Source organism: Blennius ocellaris, assembly GCF_963422515.1.
Source record: "Blennius ocellaris genome assembly, chromosome: 22".
Classification (NCBI taxonomy): domain Eukaryota; kingdom Metazoa; phylum Chordata; class Actinopteri; order Blenniiformes; family Blenniidae; genus Blennius; species Blennius ocellaris.
In genome coordinates, this window is record NC_137671.1 from 1187032 (window position 1) to 1207746 (window position 20715).

General features: G+C 43.7%; 2 protein-coding genes across 2 annotated transcripts; both read right to left on the bottom strand.

Annotated features, from left to right (window-relative positions):
- Positions 1-362: 362 nt before the first annotated feature.
- LOC308146621 (NXPE family member 3-like) lies at positions 363-8764 on the bottom strand (the record flags this gene model as incomplete). Its single annotated transcript, XM_080518524.1, has 6 exons — positions 363-916; positions 1046-1249; positions 1865-1935; positions 3481-3776; positions 4207-4635; positions 8738-8764. The coding sequence occupies 6 exons, from the start codon at positions 8762-8764 to the stop codon at positions 363-365; spliced, it is 1581 nt and encodes a 526-aa protein (XP_080374650.1).
- A 2131-nt stretch (positions 8765-10895) lies between these two features.
- Positions 10896-18848, bottom strand: LOC308146623 (NXPE family member 3-like; the record flags this gene model as incomplete). Its single annotated transcript, XM_080518526.1, has 6 exons — positions 10896-11449; positions 11579-11782; positions 12541-12611; positions 14157-14452; positions 14886-15314; positions 18822-18848. 6 exons carry the CDS (start codon positions 18846-18848, stop codon positions 10896-10898), a joined length of 1581 nt encoding a protein of 526 aa, XP_080374652.1.
- Between the last annotated feature and the right edge of the window lie 1867 nt (positions 18849-20715).

Here is a 20715-nt window from a genome sequence, read left to right on the forward strand (position 1 = left end):
ATCAGGAAGCTGAGGGCCTTTTTCAAGTGAAAATGGAAAACGTCTTGTTAAGACATCCAGCATTCTTTGTTTTTTTCCCCTCATGTTTCTACTTTGTGTTTTTTAACCATTCTTGACCTCCGCCTGGATCGTCCCGTGGATTCCTCGCTGCTCCACGACAGTAAATCCTTCTTCTGCACATCAAATCACTTTGAACTATGTTTAATGTAGCACAAAGATATTTGCAGTACATGTTAGAAAGAAAACACATTAAAAGCCAAACTACAAAGACCCCCCCCCCCCCAACACCACCACCTCCACCACACAAAATCATACAACCTTCATTTTTATGAGTACAAAACTTCGTACAAAACTGTGTGCATTCAGCTGCCTTGCTCTGGACATGTATATGATAAAAGCACGTTGATCATGTTTTTAATGATGGGGGGTTCTGGGTGGATGTTGTGAGGCAGGTGGTGGGCGACCGTCATCTCCCAGGCGTCCACCAGTCGGACGTCCACACCTCTGAACACGGCTCTGAGCGCCTTGTCACGCTGCATCGAGTACCAGTCGCTGTTGGTCAGCGTCTCGAAGAGCGACAGAGCTTTGACGTTAGCGGTCCGGATGACGACCAGAGTCTCTGGGGCTCTGGCCAGCAGCCGTACGACCGCCCCGCGGATGCTCATCACCCGTCGGATGTAGACCTCCATGGGGAAAGTGCTGAAGTGCGACCATATGCCGACGACGATGACGGTGTCCCTGCCTCCAGAAAAACCGTCCAGCTCGTTGGCGATGTAACGCACCTCACTGGTCATGGATCTACCAAAGCGGATAGGAGGGGCGTGGCAGTGGAACGTCACCATGATGTTGTTGGTGTGATCCAGGGCCATGAAGGGTCCGGTCTGGTCCTGGGTGTGTAGGTCAAACTTATTGACATCTGAGATCAAAATAACGGGTTAAACACGAGTTGAAATGGCAACACAAAGGCTCCTTTTTTACAACAACGTTCTCCATGGCTCCGTTTCCACCGAGTCATTGAACTGGCAGTTCGTGTCGTGTTACTCACTTGGTAGTACCTCAAGCAGGTATTCAAACCACTGCCGGATGGTGGAGTCTCCATACAAGTGGACCTGCTTGCCTTTCAGACACTGAGTCATCTGCTCGGGGCTGAAGTCCTGAACCGCGGTTCCACTGAGTGATCGCCACGCGCCTCGGTAGTAAAAACCAGAAGGTGTCCACCTCACGCTGCTCAACGTCGACATGGGTTCATCTGAAAAAAGCAGCCGAATGGAAAAACAGATTCCACCTGAATTAATCAATCTGTCCAAGGTGTACTCTGACCTTTCCCCTCATTGGGACACCATTGGGACGTCATTGGGACCTCATTGGGACCTCATTGGGACCTCATTGGGACCTCATTGGGTCCTCATTGGGACCTCATTGGGACGTCATTGGGACCTCATTGGGACCTCATTGGGACCTCATTGGGACGTCATTGGGACGTTATTGGGACCTCATTGGGACCTCATTGGGACCTCATTGGGACCTCAGGACCAGTGGTGGCCCAGAGCTTTGAGGTTTTCAGTTTGGTGAGCCGACTGTGGCTGGAACCACTGTGGGTCCCTGAGCAAGACCCCTGACTGATATAGTGGTGAGGATATCCCAAGAAAGTCTCTGACTCTCCTCACAAGAGGCCCCTGGCCTGGATTAAGGTTCTTAAGGTTGTTTCTCCTCTTTGAGGCCTTTGGAAAACCTTTCAAAAATAGACTCCAGTTTCCTTTGAGTCAAGAAATGAGAATCTTCACAGACACCTTCAGAACAACATTGCAAATGTTTCACATGTCCCAATACTTCATATTGTACTTGATCAAAGCCTGGACTTTACCTTTTATGTTCACCGTCACGTTGACATCAGATGGTCCGGAAGAACGAATGTGGACTTTCATGTTGACGTCACTGAAGGAAAACACACATAAGTGTTATAAACTTACAGACTAGAAGAGCCACATTTGAAAGGTATGACAAGGAGAGAAAATTAGCTACGTCCCTTTAGAAGCTGAAGTCTCTGGAAAGAGAAGCGACAAGGGATTTCCTCAAAATGATGTGATTAAAAAAATGTTTTTATTTACTTTAGTGAAGAGTTGAGAAGACTTACTGAATCTGTGATTCATGTTATTATTGCTAAATCACATGAAAGAGTTCCAATCCAATACTGCCAGTTACTTTGTGCACATAAATAGAGTATCTTGATTTTACCATTGGGTTATAAGAATTGTTCGGTCACCAGTTGTTCACATAATGATCTGATAAGTTTATGGTTTGTGGTGTTTGTGTACCACCGTCATAGAGCAAAGAATCAACATTCTCTTTCCAGGTGCATCTCAAACAATTTCAATATCATGAAAATGTTCAATATTTATTGTCACTCATTTCAGAAAGTCAAACCCATATGTGACAGAGGCTCATGACACACAGAATGAAATATTTCAAGCCTTTATTTCTTGGAATGTTGATGATAATGGCTTACAGATCGTGAAAACCCAGAATTCAGTGTCTCTTCTGAAACGTATGTTGATTTCTATGCACTCAATACTTGGTTGCGCCTCCTTTTGTATGAATGACTGCATCTTAGCGGCATGGTCCGGACGCCATCAACCTGTGGCACTGCTCAGGTGTAATGGAAGTCCAGGTTGCTTTGATAGCAGCCTCCAGGTTATCTGTATTGTTGGGTCTTGTGTCTTCCTCTTGACATTGTCCCAGAGATTCTCTCTGGGGTTCAGGTCAGGCCAGTTTGCTGGCCAATCAGGTAGAGTAACGCCACGGCCATTGGACCAGCTTCTGGTACCTTTGGCAGTGTGGGCAGGTGCAAAGTCCTGCTAGAACACGAAATCAACATCTCCGTAAAGCTCGTCAGCAGAGGACAGGATGAAGTGCTCTAAAGTTTCCTGCGAGATGCTGCGTTGACTGTGGACTTCAGAAAACACAGTGGAGCGACACCAGCAGAGGACATGGCAGCACAAATCATCACAGACTGCAGAAACTTCACACTGGACTTGATTTCCAAATGATATGTAACATTTAGGACTTTGGACCACTGAGCAACAGTCCAGTTCTTTTTCTCCACAGCCCAGGTTCAGGAGTGGCTTGACACCAGGAATGCCCCAATTGTACCCCATGTCTACGATTGGTCAGTGTGGAGCGGCTCCTGGTGCTCTGACTCCAGCCTCAGTCCACTCCTTGTAAAGCTCCCCCAAAGTCTTGAACCCATTTTGCTTGACAATCCTCCCAAGGCTGCGGTCTTCCCCATGATTGTGTAGCCTACTGACCCATACTGAGAGACAATTTAAAGGCTCAGGAAACCTTTGCAGGTGTTTTGAGTTCATTAGGTGATTAGGGTGTGACACCATCACTTTCCGAAACAGAACTTTTCCACAATCTTCCAATTTATTGAGACACTGAATTTTGGGTTTTTATTATGTGTATTATATTGATAATCCTCACCTTACAAAGAGCTTCTCTTCATCAAGCCGGAGGTTTTGTGTGTATTCTCCTTTGCAATGATCGATCCGGGACTCACAGCCAAGATTCTTCGGCTTGTGGCAGAACCACGGTTCTCCGGTGCGGACGTCCGTGAAGTTGCACAGCGGCGTCCGGCTCGGTCGCAGGCAGACGTTGCAGGTGGTGGACTCGGTTTTGGAGCCGGAACGGAAGACGCTCTTGAAGTTTACCCGATCGGGTTGTTGGACGGTCAACCTGCGCAGAACTTCAACTGCCTCGCTGGAGTGAACCAGAGTCACCTGGCAGGACGGGGGAAGACGTTCAAAGTTTTCACCATGAGGTCCTCTGTACAACAGCAAAATATTGAAAGATGTATTAACCACCTGTCATGTCTTTATCAATATAGGCAGCTCTTCCAATGTGTAGTTGTCTAACAATCTATCTGCTTTGTCTGAATATGACTTTATATGTAACATCTTAAGGATCCATTCATTTGCAAGGACCTTCCCAGCTACTTCTTCTTCTTCACATAGTGGTAGCAAGTGCTAGCAACCAGATTAGCACTAGCATGCTATCTGCAAACCAAGGAACCCCCAAACTGACTCCTTCAAAGACACTCAGGAAACGTGGCAACTGCTGGGCTTTACATGTGTTCAATGACCAGCCTTGGTACAAGTGAGGCCACGATGCTAAAAGAGAAAACAACATCGATGGTTACGTCAGAATTACCTGGACCTCTGCACGTCCTTCCCAGAGGAGGGTGAACACAGCAGAGTAGGAGCCATTGAGGTGATCCACCACGTGTCCTGCCACACCGGCCTCCAGAGCAGGAGTGTGAAGACGAGCCAGTAAAACGTCCCCACCATACTTCTTGGGGCGGCAGAGGTAGTCGTGTATTTGGATCATGACCTCAAGCTGATCCCCGATGTGCCACTTTCCTCCTCCTCTTCTTGGGAGAATGGTGAAACTGCCACAGGCGGGATTTTTGGTATTGATCAAGGAATAATTTGGTTGCAGGGACGGATATCTCGGCCAAGCAAGGGACTCAAGTATGGCTTTTTCCTCGAGAACCTCTTCAGGAGAAATTGGTCGAAAGGTGCAGAAGCTGGGGTTGCTGGTGACGTGGCCTGGGATGTTGAGGACGGGCTTGGATATATTCTGCAAACGATAGAAAGTTGATAAGTGTGCATGAAGAACCGTAAAAGAAAGCAAAACGGAACCACCCGCAGCCCAGAGCCCTGAGACTGCATGGGGGGGGGGGATCTTCACAGATCTTTGGCCAGAATGTCCACTGCCAAAGTACAACGATAGTTTACTTTTGTGTTTCTGGATGTTTCTGGACTGTGACCTAAAAAAATGTTTTAGAATGAGACAGAATTACTTGACTCTTTTTGTTTTAAAGTTTATTCAAATGTGACATTTTTGGAATGACCAATACTCCCAAGTTTGACTAAAATATGTTATTTCTCCACAGTTAATGCAGAAAAAAAGAAGAAGAAGAAGAAGAAGCAGTTCAACAGAGTACTGGAGGAACACGCAGAGCATCTTACCTTTGAAGAAGTTCTTTTAGAAAGGACATATTCAGGGATGTTGATGACGGGCTTGGATTTATTCTGCAAACGATAGAAAGTTGATATCTTGGTGGTGGTGGTGGTGGGGGGGGGGGTGCGGGGGGGGCATCACGATAAGTCTTCACAGATCTTTGGCCAGAATGTTTGGACTGGGGTCCACAGCCAAAGTGTGTGTAGAATGGTATCAGGGAGATCAGCTGGCAGTTTGAACTTATGTTAGTGGAAGTGAGACCATCTTAAACATCCTTTGTCCTGGAAGGAACTCTGTGAAGGACCTGGTATGTATTGCTTAATTAAATTGGTTTTAAACTCAAACCATCTTTCCTGTGGTGTCTCAAACCCGTGTGACCTTATTTAAAGTAGAAATAAACTTAGCGAGGATTTCTTGGGGTGCAAATCACCAGGTGGCGTTGTCGGTCTGATATTCATTCACTGGAACAAAAAAGCTTTATCAAGCTAGCATGGGACGATAATAGTTCCATCACTGTTCTATGGAGGGAGGCGTCGTCGCCTCACACAAACGTACACGCCATTGAGGAATCTCTCTCCCTCCTCACCCTCCTTGTTTTTAATCACTGAAGAAAACTCACCGCTATAACGTCCGTGCAGAAAACCATGAAGATCACAACACAAACGGTCAAGAGCAGGAAGACTTGGACATATTTCGGGAGAGAAAAAGCGCCGAGGTTTGGACGAGGCCTGACCTCCATGATAGGTGGTCTCTGGGTACAGAGCAGTACTCTGATTACTTCCACTGCTGCTGCGCTGAAAGACGCAAACAAAGAGAAAGGTCAATGTTTGACTTATTTGAGCCTTTTCTAATCAAGAGCAACGTTCTGCAATGTTCTTAAAGTCTGGAGACAATGAGGCAAACATTTGCAGAAATCTCCTTTCACACCTTTCTACGTCACAGTCAACGAGTTTTTGTACCGTTTTACTTCAAATATTCACTTGTATGATGTTTTGCTCCAAACTAGAATGATTCCTTGTACAACGATAGTTTACAAAAGTGTTTCTGGACGTTTCTGGACTGGACATATTCGAAAATACATTTCTGCGAGAGAGAATTACTTTACCTTTTTTTCCAAACGTATTCAAATTTTTGAACTAATAGAACAGAAAACAACCTTATTTACACAGGAACTTGAGTCACAAGGTGCCCTACAGCACTACAAACAGAAAAAAACTACAGCAGAGATAAAATCATTAAAAATATAGACGCAGGAAAAACACACAGTGATAGAAAAAAGTAAAATTGACAACTTCAAGTTTAAATAAAATAACTTGTTTTTCCAGTTGATGCCAATAATGAAAGAGAAATTTGTACCATTTTAGTTAAAATATTCACTTGTGTGGGGATTTCTTACCTCATAAGGAACCATTTATGTTATGGTTGGCAATCGATAATAATTATCAAAGATAATTATTTATAATGTTATTGAAAATGTAATCTGATGTGTATCAGAACCTCGGAACTCCACCTGTCTTAACAGGAAATGATAGCCACTGCAGTTCTATCAGTCTCATAAGATATACTAAACAGTTAATCAGGAATTTGAATTAATAGTTAAATTAAATACAGTTACTAGAATCAACAGTAAAGCTTGAAGGATTTTGGAGTTCTTGATACAGAAGAGTCGACATTTCATTCACCTTTGTGCTCATTAATAAAACAACAAGTATGACTCCAAACATTATATTTATTTACAATGAAAACAAATAAAACACAGATTCTAACTACCTATGTACAGCTTCTGCGTCTGCTTCCTGTGTGTCTCTGCTAAAGGACCATTTCTAGAATGACTTGATGTGAATGAGACTTGTTTTGTAAAACGTCAGGAGTCGTCAGATGGTGTTCAGTTACTGTGTGATGTTGTCTTTGATGTGATATGTGTAGGATTGTGAGTTAACTAGTTACCGTATTTTCCGCCCTATAAGGCGCACCTGAATACCTCAAATTTTCTCAAAAGCTGCCAGTGCGCCTTATAGCCCGGTGCGCCTTATATATGGACGATTGTTCTACTCAAGACTGCTATTTCACAGCTGAACAACCAGAAGCTTTTATTTTGACAACTCTAAATTTGCAACCGGATCTTCAGAGCGGACCACACTCCACACAACACCTTAATCACTCATGGTTGCACACCAACATTCTAACAAACCAAAATAAACTAGATGAAATAATGACTCCCTAAACTGGGGAACAAAAACACATAAACACAATCAACACAACACCAAGCCCAACAACAACCCACAATAACCTCCAACAACACAAAACATGAATTTGTCGCTGCAAGGCATGATGGGACATCATGCCTTGCAGCGACAAATTCAACCTGAGCTCCTCAGTGCAGCCGATAGAAACTCCCATAATTCATTGCAGCTGTTTGTGGTGTTTTAAATGCAATTATTGGGGGTTCTATTTGGTTTGTGGTGTCGGTAATAATTGTGTTGTGTTGTGTTTTTGTTGCTTAGTTCATGTAGTTTAGTTTATTATTATTATTATTATTACCGGTAGTTGTAAGTTGTCAACCAGCAGTGAATAAGGTTTTGTGTGTAGTGTCATCCTGGCATAGGCTGCAGGTAGGACTATCAAAATAAAGTGTGTGCACCTCTCTGGGTGTTAGAATCAGTGGAAAATGTAACCTAATAGCTTTGAGCTGTAAAGGTTGTTGACCACTGATCTACTCCATGTGCCTTATATATGAATGAAGTTATAAATTATGTCAATTGATGTAGGTGCGCCTTATACACCTGTGCGCCTAGGGTGGAAAATACGGTAGTAAAGCAAAGATTAGCATGCAGACTCTGTGTCTGTGGCAGAGCTAACGTTGGTTTACAGGTTGATAACTGCTCCTAATATCATTATCTATAGAACTCAATCACTGTAACAGAACCAACACATCTTCATAAAGTTAAACAGTTCTATCATAGCATCAGGTTTAACTAATCTCAGGTAAAGCCCAGTTGTTGTTACCACTTCCTTGAAGGAGTTCAGTTGTTGTCCTGCTGGAGGGAAGCTGGTGTCTTCTCCTGTAGTTAGCACCTCCTGCTAACTGTGGTTGCTGGTTCTGCAGGCTGAGGAGAAGAAGATGAAGTTGATGTTTCAGGAGTCCTTCTTTGTAGCTCCTGGTTGTTCCTTTTGTCCAGACTGAGGAGCTGGTCGCTCAGGTCTGTGATGGTTTTCCTGCTGGTTGAGGAAAACACAAAGAAGTTCTGTGAGGCGTCGTTTCCCTGGTCCGTCCTGGAGGATCTGGTTGGTTTTCCTTGGTTGATGGCAGATTAGACTCTGGGTGCTGGTCTCTGGATCAGGGGAAGGTCTGACCCTCGTGGTGGGTCAGCAGAGGAGTTGAGGAGTGAAGGCCCTGGTTGCAGGCCTCTGGTGTTAGCTGTATGCTAACACTGGGTGAGCGGAGCTGCTGGGTGGCAGCTCTTCCCACGGTGTTCTCAGGAGAACGTCACTGCAAGACTCACTTGCAAGACGGGTTTTGTAGGCTTTTGTTGCAAATGTGTGGATTCGAAGGTATCGAATTCTGAGAGCTTCAACCAATCAGTGACTGGCTGAGTGCCTGGGGGGAATCGTCTTGTGAGCAGATGAGCAGAAAGCAGAGGGAATCCCGTGGGTCTGCAGTGACAAAATGCCCCCCCCCCCCAACCCCCAACCCCCACTGGATGTGATGGTCACTCACATTCCTGGGTCCAAATTCATACGTCATGACTGCGTATCAGGACAAATGAAAATTGTCTTTCCCTAGAAATGAACAAACTTTCTGTGGTGTTGTGAGATCCCAGCAGTTGTTTGATGTTTCCGTCCAAACTAGAATGATTCCTTGTACAACGATAGTTTACTATTGTGTTTCTAGATGTTTCTGGACTGTGGCCCAAAAAAATTATTTTAGAATGAGAGAGAATTACTTGACTCTTTTTGTTTTAAACTGTATTCAAATGTGACATTTTTGGAATGACCAATACTCCCAAGTTTGACTAAAACATGTTCTTTCTCCACAGAAACAAAAAGAAAAAGAAGAAGTACTGGAGACGAACATGCAGAGCGTCTTACCTTTGAAGAAGTTCTTTTAGAAAGGAAACATTCAGACGTGAAGCTGGTCACACTGGAGACTTCCAGGCAGCGATCATGAATGTAATGAAGTCGAGGGACGAACTAGTTTGGCTCGGACACAAAGGTGAAATGAGAACATGCATATCTAATCATTACAACTCCAATAAAATGATGGCTCTGAGTCACGAGGGCGACAATGTAAAGAAAAAAAGGAAGGGCCTGACTGTTATGGTAGCGGTTTATAGAGTGGGTGTGTTTGTGACCTATATGTTGTTGTGCTCCAAGGGGAAGGAAAAGTCACAGTCAAAGTTAAATCCTCAAACAAGAGGACATGTATTTCTGAAAGACTGAGCAAATAACAGTGTTTCAAGTCCGGATTTAAGAGAAGAGTGTGTCTCAGCAAGGGAAATACATGTTCAAGTTCATTTGAATCTTATTTCCAGACAGGAATCCTTTAATTCTTGCAATAATTCCCAGATGGTCGTCAGCAGATTTAGTTATTGTCCTAATGTGGTGGTTGAATTTCAGGTCCAGAATTACAGGAAGCCTTTTAGCCTGATTTATTGTCCTGAGGGACATGGAGTCCAGACGACCATTGACCTTTTACCTTTCCTCTTTGGAAACTCAGTCTTTTACTCATGTTAAGGCGCACAAACAAATATAAATAATACTTTTTAACCAGTTAATTTTTTTTATAGTAAAGGTTTTATATATTCAACAGATTTCTTGCATTTAAGGAGCAAGAGGAGGAGAATCCACCAGCAAATCTTTACAGAAGCACAGGAAGGATGAAATTATAATAAGAATTTTCCCCACTTTTACAATCTCAAGATATTTTAGAGATAAAAGTCATTTAAAAAAAAAAAACGTAAACATGAGACATAATGTTTGTTCAGGTAAAATATAGTGAAACCTTCATGATATTCGGTTTTCTAATCAAATCATTTGAAATACAATCAGCATATAGAATAAAAAGTATTGTGCAGTAGCACCCTGCAGACAGCAGGTGGCAGTAGAAGGCTGCGAATGTCTGTGACCAGTTTACATGGACCATCTGTAAATTATCGGACGTCATTGATGTACAGAATAAACAGTTTGGGTCCGAGCACTGATCCCTGGGGGACGCCGCACACAATTTGAGAGTAAAAGTCTCCCGTGTTCACAAACTGTTCCCTGTTCTCTAAATAGCTTCTCATCCAACTCAATACAACTCCTCTGACTTCATACTTCTCCAATTTATTCATTCATATTTCATGATTTATGTTATCAAATGCTTCTTCTTTTTTTTTTTTTATCAATAAAATCTCAAGCTTCATTTTTTGGAGTGAAAAAGAGGCTTTGAGCAACATGTCCGCTATTTTTTCAGCCGTCTTTTCCGAAAATTGACCGTTGGACAACAAACAACCGCCAGCGCCGTCGGATGAAATCAGGAAGCTGAGGGCCTTTTTCAAGTGAAAATGGAAAACGTCTTGTTAAGACATCCAGCATTCTTTGTTTTTTTCCCCTCATGTTTCTACTTTGTGTTTTTTAACCATTCTTGACCTCCGCCTGGATCGTCCCGTGGATTCCTCGCTGCTCCACGACAGTAAATCCTTCTTCTGCACATCAAATCACTTTGAACTATGTTTAATGTAGCACAAAGATATTTGCAGTACATGTTAGAAAGAAAACACATTAAAAGCCAAACTACAAAGACCCCCCCCCCCCCAACACCACCACCTCCACCACACAAAATCATACAACCTTCATTTTTATGAGTACAAAACTTCGTACAAAACTGTGTGCATTCAGCTGCCTTGCTCTGGACATGTATATGATAAAAGCACGTTGATCATGTTTTTAATGATGGGGGGTTCTGGGTGGATGTTGTGAGGCAGGTGGTGGGCGACCGTCATCTCCCAGGCGTCCACCAGTCGGACGTCCACACCTCTGAACACGGCTCTGAGCGCCTTGTCACGCTGCATCGAGTACCAGTCGCTGTTGGTCAGCGTCTCGTAGAGCCAAAGAGCTTTGACGTTAGCGGTCCGGATGACGACCAGAGTCTCTGGGGCTCTGGCCAGCAGCCGTACGACCGCCCCGCGGATGCTCATCACCCGTCGGATGTAGACCTCCATGGGGAAAGTGCTGAAGTGCGCCCATATGCCGACGACGATGACGGTGTCCCTGCCTCCAGAAAAACCGTCCAGCTCGTTGGCGATGTAACGCACCTCACTGGTCATGGATCTACCAAAGCGGATAGGAGGGGCGTGGCAGTGGAACGTCACCACGATGTTGTTGGTTTGATCCAGGGCCATGAAGGGTCCGGTCTGGTCCTGGGTGTGTAGGTCAAACTTATTGACATCTGAGATCAAAATAACGGGTTAAACACGAGTTGAAATGGCAACACAAAGGCTCCTTTTTTACAACAACGTTCTCCATGGCTCCGTTTCCACCGAGTCATTGAACTGGCAGTTCGTGTCCTGTTACTCACTTGGTAGTACCTCAAGCAGGTATTCAAACCACTGCCGGATGGTGGAGTCTCCATACAAGTGGACCTGCTTGCCTTTCAGACACTGAGTCATCTGCTCGGGGCTGAAGTCCCGAACCGCGGTTCCACTGAGTGATCGCCACGCGCCTCGGTAGTAAAAACCAGAAGGTGTCCACCTCACGCTGCTCAACGTCGAATTGGGTTCATCTGAAAAAAACAGCCGAACGGAAAAACAGATTCCACCTGAATTAATCAATCTGTCCAAGGTGTACTCTGACCTTTCCCCTCATTGGGACACCATTGGGACCTCATTGGGACCTCATTGGGACCTCATTGGGACCTCATTGGGACCTCATTGGGACGTCATTGGGACGTCATTGGGACCTCATTGGGACGTCATTGGGACCTCATTGGGACCTCATTGGGACGTCATTGGGACCTCATTGGGACCTCATTGGGACGTCATTGGGACCTCATTGGGACCTCATTGGGACCTCATTGGGACGTCATTGGGTCCTCATTGGGACCTCATTGGGACCTCATTGGGACCTCATTGGGACCTCATTGGGACGTCATTGGGACGTTATTGGGACCTCATTGGGACCTCATTGGGACCTCATTGGGACCTCAGGACCAGTGGTGGCCCAGAGCTTTGAGGTTTTCAGTTTGGTGAGCCGACTGTGGCTGGAACCACTGTGGGTCCCTGAGCAAGACCCCTGACTGATATAGTGGTGAGGATATCCCAAGAAAGTCTCTGACTCTCCTCACAAGCGGCACCTGGCCTGGATTAAGGTTCTTAAGGTTGTTTCTCCTCTTTGAGGCCTTTGGAAAACCTTTCAAAAATAGACTCCAGTTTCCTTTGAGTCAAGAAATGATAATCTTCACAGACACCTTCAGAACAACATTGCAAATGTTTCACATGTCCCAATACTTCATATTGTACTTGATCAAAGCCTGGACTTTACCTTTTATGTTCACCGTCACGTTGACATCAGATGGTCCGGAAGAATGAATGTGGACTTTCATGTTGACGTCACTGAAGGAAAACACACATAAGTGTTAGAAACTTACAGACTAGAAGAGCCACATTTGAAAGGTATGACAAGGAGAGAAAATTAGTTACGTCCCTTTAGAAGCTGAAGTCTCTGGAAAGAGAAGCGACAAGGGATTTCCTCAAAATGATGTGATTAAAAAAATGTTTTTATTTACTTTAGTGAAGAGTTGAGAAGACTTACTGAATCTGTGATTCATGTTATTATTGCTAAATCACATGAAAGAGTTCCAATCCAATACTGCCAGTTACTTTGTGCACATAAATAGAGTATCTTGATTTTGCCATTGGGTTATAAGAATTGTTCGGTCACCAGTTGTTCACATAATGATCTGATAAGTTTATGGTTTGTGGTGTTTGTGTACCACCGTCATAGAGCAAAGAATCAACATTCTCTTTCCAGGTGCATCTCAAACAATTTCAATATCATGAAAATGTTCAATATTTATTGTCACTCATTTCAGAAAGTCAAACCCATATGTGACAGAGGCTCATGACACACAGAAGGAAATATTTCAAGCCTTTTTTTCTTGGAATGTTGATGATTATGGCTTACAGATCGTGAAAACCCAGAATTCAGTGTCTCTTCTGAAACGTATGTTGATTTCTATGCACTCAATACTTGGTTGTGCCTCCTTTTGCATGAATGACTGCATCTTAGCGGCATGGTCCGGACGCCATCAACCTGTGGCACTGCTTGGGTGTAATGGAAGTCCAGGTTGCTTTGATAGCAGCCTCCAGGTTATCTGTATTGTTGGGTCTTGTGTCTTCCTCTTGACATTGTCCCAGAGATTCTCTCTGGGGTTCAGGTCAGGCCAGTTTGCTGGCCAATCAGGTAGAGTAACGCCACGGCCATTGGACCAGCGTCTGGTACCTTTGGCAGTGTGGGCAGGTGCAAAGTCCTGCTAGAACACGAAATCAGCATCTCCATAAAGCTTGTCAGCAGAGGACAGCATGAAGTGCTCTAAAGTTTCCTGCGAGATGCTGCGTTGACTGTGGACTTCAGAAAACACAGTGGAGCGACACCAGCAGAGGACATGGCAGCACAAATCATCACAGACTGCAGAAACTTCACACTGGACTTGATTTCCTAATGATATGTAACATTTAGGACTCTGGACCACTGAGCAACAGTCCAGTTCTTTTTCTCCACAGCCCAGGTTCAGGAGTGGCTTGACACCAGGAATGCCCCAATTGTACCCCATGTCTACGATTGGTCAGTGCGGAGCGGCTCTTGGTGCTCTGACTCCAGCCTCAGTCCACTCCTTGTAAAGCTCCCCCAAAGTCTTGAACCCATTTTGCTTGACAATCCTCCCAAGGCTGCGGTCTTCCCCATGATTGTGTAGCCTACTGACCCATACTGAGAGACCATTTCAAGGCTCAGGAAACCTTTGCAGGTGTTTTGAGTTCATTAGCTGATGAGGGTATGACATCATCACTCTCCGAAACAGAACTTTTCCACAATCTTCCAATTTGTTGAGACACTGAATTTTGGGTTTTTATTATGTGTATTATATTGATAATCCTCACCTCACAAAGAGCTTCTCTTCGTCAAGCCGGAGGTTTTGTGTGTATTCTCCTTTGGAATGATCGATCCGGGACTCACAGCCAAGATTCTTCGGCTTGTGGCAGAACCACGGTTCTCCGGTGCGGACGTCCGTGAAGTTGCACAGCGGCGTCCGGCTCGGTCGCAGGCAGACGTTGCAGGTGGTGGACTCGGTTTTGGAGCCGGAGCGGAAGAGGCTCTCGAAGTTTACCCGATCGGGTTGTTTGACGGTCAACCTGCGCAGAACTTCAACTGCCTCGCTGGAGTGAACCAGAGTCACCTGGCAGGACGGGGGAAGACATTCAAAGTTTTCACCATGAGGTCCTCTGTACAACAGCAAAATATTGAAAAATGTATTAACCACCTGTCATGTCTTTATCAATATAGGCAGCTCTTCCAATGTGTAGTTGTCTAACAATCTATCTGCTTTGTCTGAATATGACTTTATATGTCACATCTTAAGGATCCATTCATTTGCAAGGACCTCTCCAGCTTCTTCTTCTTCTTCTTCACATAGTGGTAGCAAGTGCTAACAACCAGATTAGCACTAGCATGCTATCTGCAAACCAAGGAACCCCCAAACTGACTCCTTCAAACACACTCAGGAAACGTGGCAACTGCTGGTCCTTACATGTGTTCAATGACCAGCCTTGGTACAAGTGAGGCCACGATGCTAAAAGAGAAAACAACATCGATGGTTACGTCAGAATTACCTGGACCTCTGCACGTCCTTCCCAGAGGAGGGTGAACACAGCAGAGTAGGAGCCATTGAGGTGATCCACCACGTGTCCTGCCACACCGGCCTCCAGAGCAGGAGTGTGAAGGCGAGCCAGTAAAACGTCCCCACCATACTTCTTGGGGCGGCAGAGGTAGTCGTGTATTTGGATCATGACCTCAAGCTGATCCCCAATGTGCCACTTTCCTCCTCCTCTTCTTGGGAGAATGGTGAAACTGCCACAGGCGGGATTTTTGGTATTGATCAAGGAATAATTTGGTTGCAGGGACGGGTATCTCGGCCAAGCAAGGGACTCAAGTATGGCTTTTTCCTCGAGAACCTCTTCAGGAGAAATTGGTCGAAAGGTGCAGAAGCTGTGGTTGCTGGTGACGTGGCCTGGGATGTTGAGGACGGGCTTGGATATATTCTGCAAACGATAGAAAGTTGATAAGTGTGCATGAAGAACCGTAAAAGAAAGCAAAACGGAACCACCCGCAGCCCAGAGCCCTGAGACTGCATGGGGGGGGGGGGATCTTCACAGATCTTTGGCCAGAATGTCCACTGCCAAAGTACAACGATAGTTTACTTTTGTGTTTCTGGATGTTTCTGGACTGTGACCTAAAAAAATGTTTTAGAATGAGACAGAATTACTTGACTCTTTTTGTTTTAAAGTTTATTCAAATGTGACATTTTTGGAATGACCAATACTCCCAAGTTTGACTAAAATATGTTATTTCTCCACAGTTAATGCAGAAAAAAAGAAGAAGAAGAAGAAGCAGTTCAACAGAGTACTGGAGACGAACATGCAGAGCATCTTACCTTTGAAGAAGTTCTTTTAGAAAGGACATATTCAGGGATGTTGATGACGGGCTTGGACTTATTCTGCAAATGATAGAAAGTTGATATCTTGGTGGTGGTGGTGGTGGGGGGGGTGGGGGGGGGGGGTATCACGGTAAGTCTTCACAGATCTTTGGCCAGAATGTTTGGACTGGGGTCCACAGCCAAAGTGTGTGTAGAATGGTATCAGGGAGATCAGCTGGCAGTTTGAACTTATGTTAGTGGAAGTGAGACCATCTTAAACATCCTTTGTCCTGGAAGGAACTCTGTGAAGGACCTGGTATGTATTGCTTAATTAAATTGGTTTTAAACTCAAACCATCTTTCCTGTGGTGTCTCAAACCCGTGTGACCTTATTTAAAGTAGAAATAAACTTAGCGAGGATTTCTTGGGGTGCAAATCACCAGGTGGCGTTGTCGGTCTGATATTCATTCACTGGAACAAAAAAGCTTTATCAAGCTAGCATGGGACGATAATAGCAAAGAGAAGATCTGGAACAACACAGAACCCATGAATTCTCACTTGAAATGACTTGAAAACGGAGTTGAAACGTGATAATTTCTTCCCTCTGGAGTTGTTCTATTTCGAGACACAATTAAACATTATTGTTTCTGTAAAAACTGTGTGTGAGTTTAGCTCTAGATGTTGGCGAGGCGCCAGCTGTGCTTCACTCTGATTCTTTCATATTAGCTTTTCCATGAGGCGTTGGTTGGCATGTTGCTGAACCAGTTCCATCACTGTTCTGTGGAGGGAGGCGTCGTCGCCTCACACCAACGTACACGCCATTGAGGAATCTCTCTCCCTCCTCACCCTCCTTGTTTTTAATCACTGAAGAAAACTCACCGCTATAACGTCCGTGCAGAAAACCATGAAGATCACAACACAAACGGTCAAGAGCAGGAAGACTTGGACATATTTCGGGAGAGAAAAAGCGCCGAGGTTTGGACGAGGCCTGACCTCCATGATAGGTGGTCTCTGGGTACAGAGCAGTACTCTGATTACTTCCACTGGTGCTGCGCTGAAAGACGCAAACATAGAGAAAGGTCAATGTTTGACTTATTTGAGCCTTTTCTAATCAAGAGCAACGTTCTGCAATGTTCTTAAAGTCTGGAGACAATGAGGCAAACATTTGCAGAAATCTCCTTTCACACCTTTCTACGTCACAGTCAACGAGTTTTTGTACCGTTTTACTTCAAATATTCACTTGTATGATGTTTTGGTCCAAACTAGAATGATTCCTTGTACAACGATAGTTTACAAAAGTGTTTCTGGACGTTTCTGGACTGGACATATTCGAAAATAAATTTCTGCGAGAGAGAATTACTTTACCTTTTTTTCCAAACGTATTCAAATTTTTGAACTAATAGAACAGAAAACAACCTTATTTACACAGGAACTTGAGTCACAAGGTGCCCTACAGCACTACAAACAGAAAAAAACTACAGCAGAGATAAAATCATTAAAAATATAGACGCAGGAAAAACACAGTGATAGAAAAAAGTAAAATTGAAAACTTCAGGTCTAATAAAATAACTTATTTTTCCAGTTGATGCAAAAAATGAAAGAGAAATTTGTACCATTTTAGTTAAAATATTCACTTGTGTGGGGATTTCTTACCTCATAAGGAACCATTTATGTTATGGTTGGCAATCGATAATAATTATCAAAGATAATTATTTATAATGTTATTGAAAATGTAATCTGATGTGTATCAGAACCTCGGAGCTCCACCTGTCTTAACAGGAAATGATAGCCACTGCAGTTCTATCAGTCTCATAAGATATACTAAACAGTTAATCAGGAATTTGAATTAATAGTTAAATTAATTACAATTACTAGAATCAACAGTCAAGGTTGAAGGATTTTGGAGTTCTTGATACAGAAGAGTCGACATTTCATTCACCTTTGTGCTCATTAATAAAACAACAAGTATGAGTCCAAAAATTATATTTATTTACAATGAAAACAAATAAAACACAGATTCTAACTACCTATGTACAGCTTCTGCGTCTGCTTCCTGTGTGTCTCTGCTAAAGGACCATTTCTAGAATGACTTGATGTGAATGAGACTTGTTTTGTAAAACGTCAGGAGTCGTCAGATGGTGTTCAGTTACTGTGTGATGTTGTCTTTGATGTGATATGTGTAGGATTGTGAGTTAACTAGTTAGTAAAGCAAAGATTAGCATGCAGACCCTGTGTCTGTGGCAGAGCTAACGTTGGTTTACAGGTTGATAACTGCTCCTAATATCATTATCTATATAACTCAATCACTGTAACAGAATCAACACATCTTCATAAAGTTAAACAGTTCTATCATAGCATCAGGTTTAACTAATCTCAGGTAAGGCCCAGTTGTTGTTACCACTTCCTTGAAGGAGTTCAGTTGTTGTCCTGCTGGAGGGAAGCTGGTGTCTTCTCCTGTAGTTAGCACCTCCTGCTAACTGTGGTTGCTGGTTCTGCAGGCTGAGGAGAAGAAGATGAAGTTGATGTTTCAGGAGTCCTTCTTTGCAGCTCCTGGTTGTTCCTTTTGTCCAGACTGAGGATCTGGTCGCTCAGGTCTGTGATGGTTTTCCTGCTGGTTGAGGAAAACACAAAGAAGTTCTGTGAGGTGTCGTTTCCCTGGTCCGTCCTGGAGGAACCGGTTGGTTTTCCTTGGTTGATGGGAGATCAGACTCTGGGTGCTGGTCTCCGGGTCCTGGGAAAGTCTGACCCTCGTGGTGGGTCAGCAGAGGAGTTGAGGAGTGAAGGCCCCTGGTTGCAGGCCTCTGGTGTTAGCTGTATGCTAACGCTGGGTGAGCGGAGCTGCTGGGTGGCAGCTCTTCCTACAGTGTTCTCAGGAGAACGTCACTGCCAGACTCACTTGCAAGACGGGTTTTGTAGGCTTTTGTTGCAAATGTGTGGATTCGAAGGTATCGAATTCTGAAAGCTTCAACCAATCAGTGACTGGCTGAGTGCCTGGGGGGAATCGTCTTGTGAGCAGATGAGCAGAAAGCAGAGGGAATCCCGTGGGTCTGCAGTGACAAAATGCCCACCCCCCCCACCCCCCCCCCCCCACCCCCCCCAACCCCCAACCCCCACTGGATGTGATGGTCACTCACATTCCTGGGTCCAAATTCATACGTCATGACTGCGTATCAGGACAAATGAAAATTGTCTTTCCCTAGAAATGAACAAACTTTCTGTGGTGTTGTGAGATCCCAGCAGTTGTTTGATGTTTCCGTCCAAACTAGAATGATTCCTTGTACAACGATAGTTTACTATTGTGTTTCTAGATGTTTCTGGACTGTGGTCCAAAACAATTATTTTAGAATGAGAGAGAATTACTTGACTCTTTTTGTTTTAAACCGTATTCAAATGTGACATTTTTGGAAAGACCAATACTCCCAAGTTTGACTAAAACATGTTCTTTCTCCACAGTTAATGCAGAAACAAAAAGAAAAAGAAGAAGTACTGGAGACGAACACGCAGAGCGTCTTACCTTTGAAGAAGTTCTTTTAGAAAGGAAACATTCAGACGTGAAGCTGGTCACACTGGAGACTTCCAGGCAGCGATCATGAATGTAATGAAGTCGAGGGACGAACTAGTTTGGCTCGGACACAAAGGTGAAATGAGAACATGCATATCTAATCATCACGACTCCAATAAAATGATGGCTCTGAGTCACGAGGGCGACAATGTAAAGAAAAAAAGGAAGGGCCTGACTGTTATGGTAGCGGTTTATAGAGTGGGTGTGTTTGTGACCTATATGTTGTTGTGCTCCAAGGGGAAGGAAAAGTCACAGTCAAAGTTAAATCCTCAAACAAGAGGACATGTATTTCTGAAAGACTGAGCAAATAATAGTGTTTCAAGTCCGGATTTAAGAGAAGAGTGTGTCTCAGCAAGGGAAATACATGTTCAAGTTCATTTGAATCTTCTTTCCAGACAGGAATCCTTTAATTCTTGCAATAATTCCCAGATGGTCATCAGCAGATTTAGTTATTGTCCTAATGTGGTGGTTGAATTTCAGGTCCAGAATTACAGGAAGCCTTTTAGCCTGATTTATTGTCCTGAGGGACATGGAGTCCAGACGACCATTGACCTTTTACCTTTCCTCTTTGGAAACTCAGTTTTTTACTCATATTAAGGCGCACAAACAAATATAAATAATACTTTTTAACCAGTTAATTTTTTTTATAGTAAAGGTTTTATATATTCAACAGATTTCTTGCATTTAAGGAGCAAGAGGAGGAGAATCCACCAGCAAATCTTTACAGAAGCACAGGAAGGATGAAATTATAATAAGAATTTTCCCCACTTTTACAATCTCAAGATATTTTAGAGATAAAAGTCATTTAAAAAAAAAAAAACGTAAACATGAGACATAATGTTTGTTCAGGTAAAATATAGTGAAACCTTCATGATATTCGGTTTTCTAATCAAATCATTTGAAATACAATCAGCATATAGAATAAAAAGTATTGTGCAGTAGCAGCCTGCAGACAGCAGGTGGCAGTAGAAGGCTGCGAATGTCTGTGACCAGTTTACATGGACCATCTGTAAATTATCGGACGTCATTGATGTACAGAATAAACAGTTTGGGTCCGAGCACTGATCCCTGAGGGACGCCGCACACAATTTGAGAGTAAAAGTCTCCCGTGTTCACAAACTGTTCCCTGTTCTCTAAATAGCTTCTCATCCAACTCAATACAACTCCTCTGACTTCATACTTCTCCAATTTATTCATTCATATTTCATGATTTATGTTATCAAATGCTTCTTCTTTTTTTTTTTTAATCAATAAAATCTCAAGCTTCATTTTTTGGAGTGAAAAAGAGGCTTTGAGCAACATGTCCGCTATTTTTTCAGCCGTCTTTTCCGAAAATTGACCGTTGGACAACAAACAACCGCCAGCGCCGTCGGATGAAATCAGGAAGCTGAGGGCCTTTTTCAAGTGAAAATGGAAAACGTCTTGTTAAGACATCCAGCATTCTTTGTTTTTTTCCCCTCATGTTT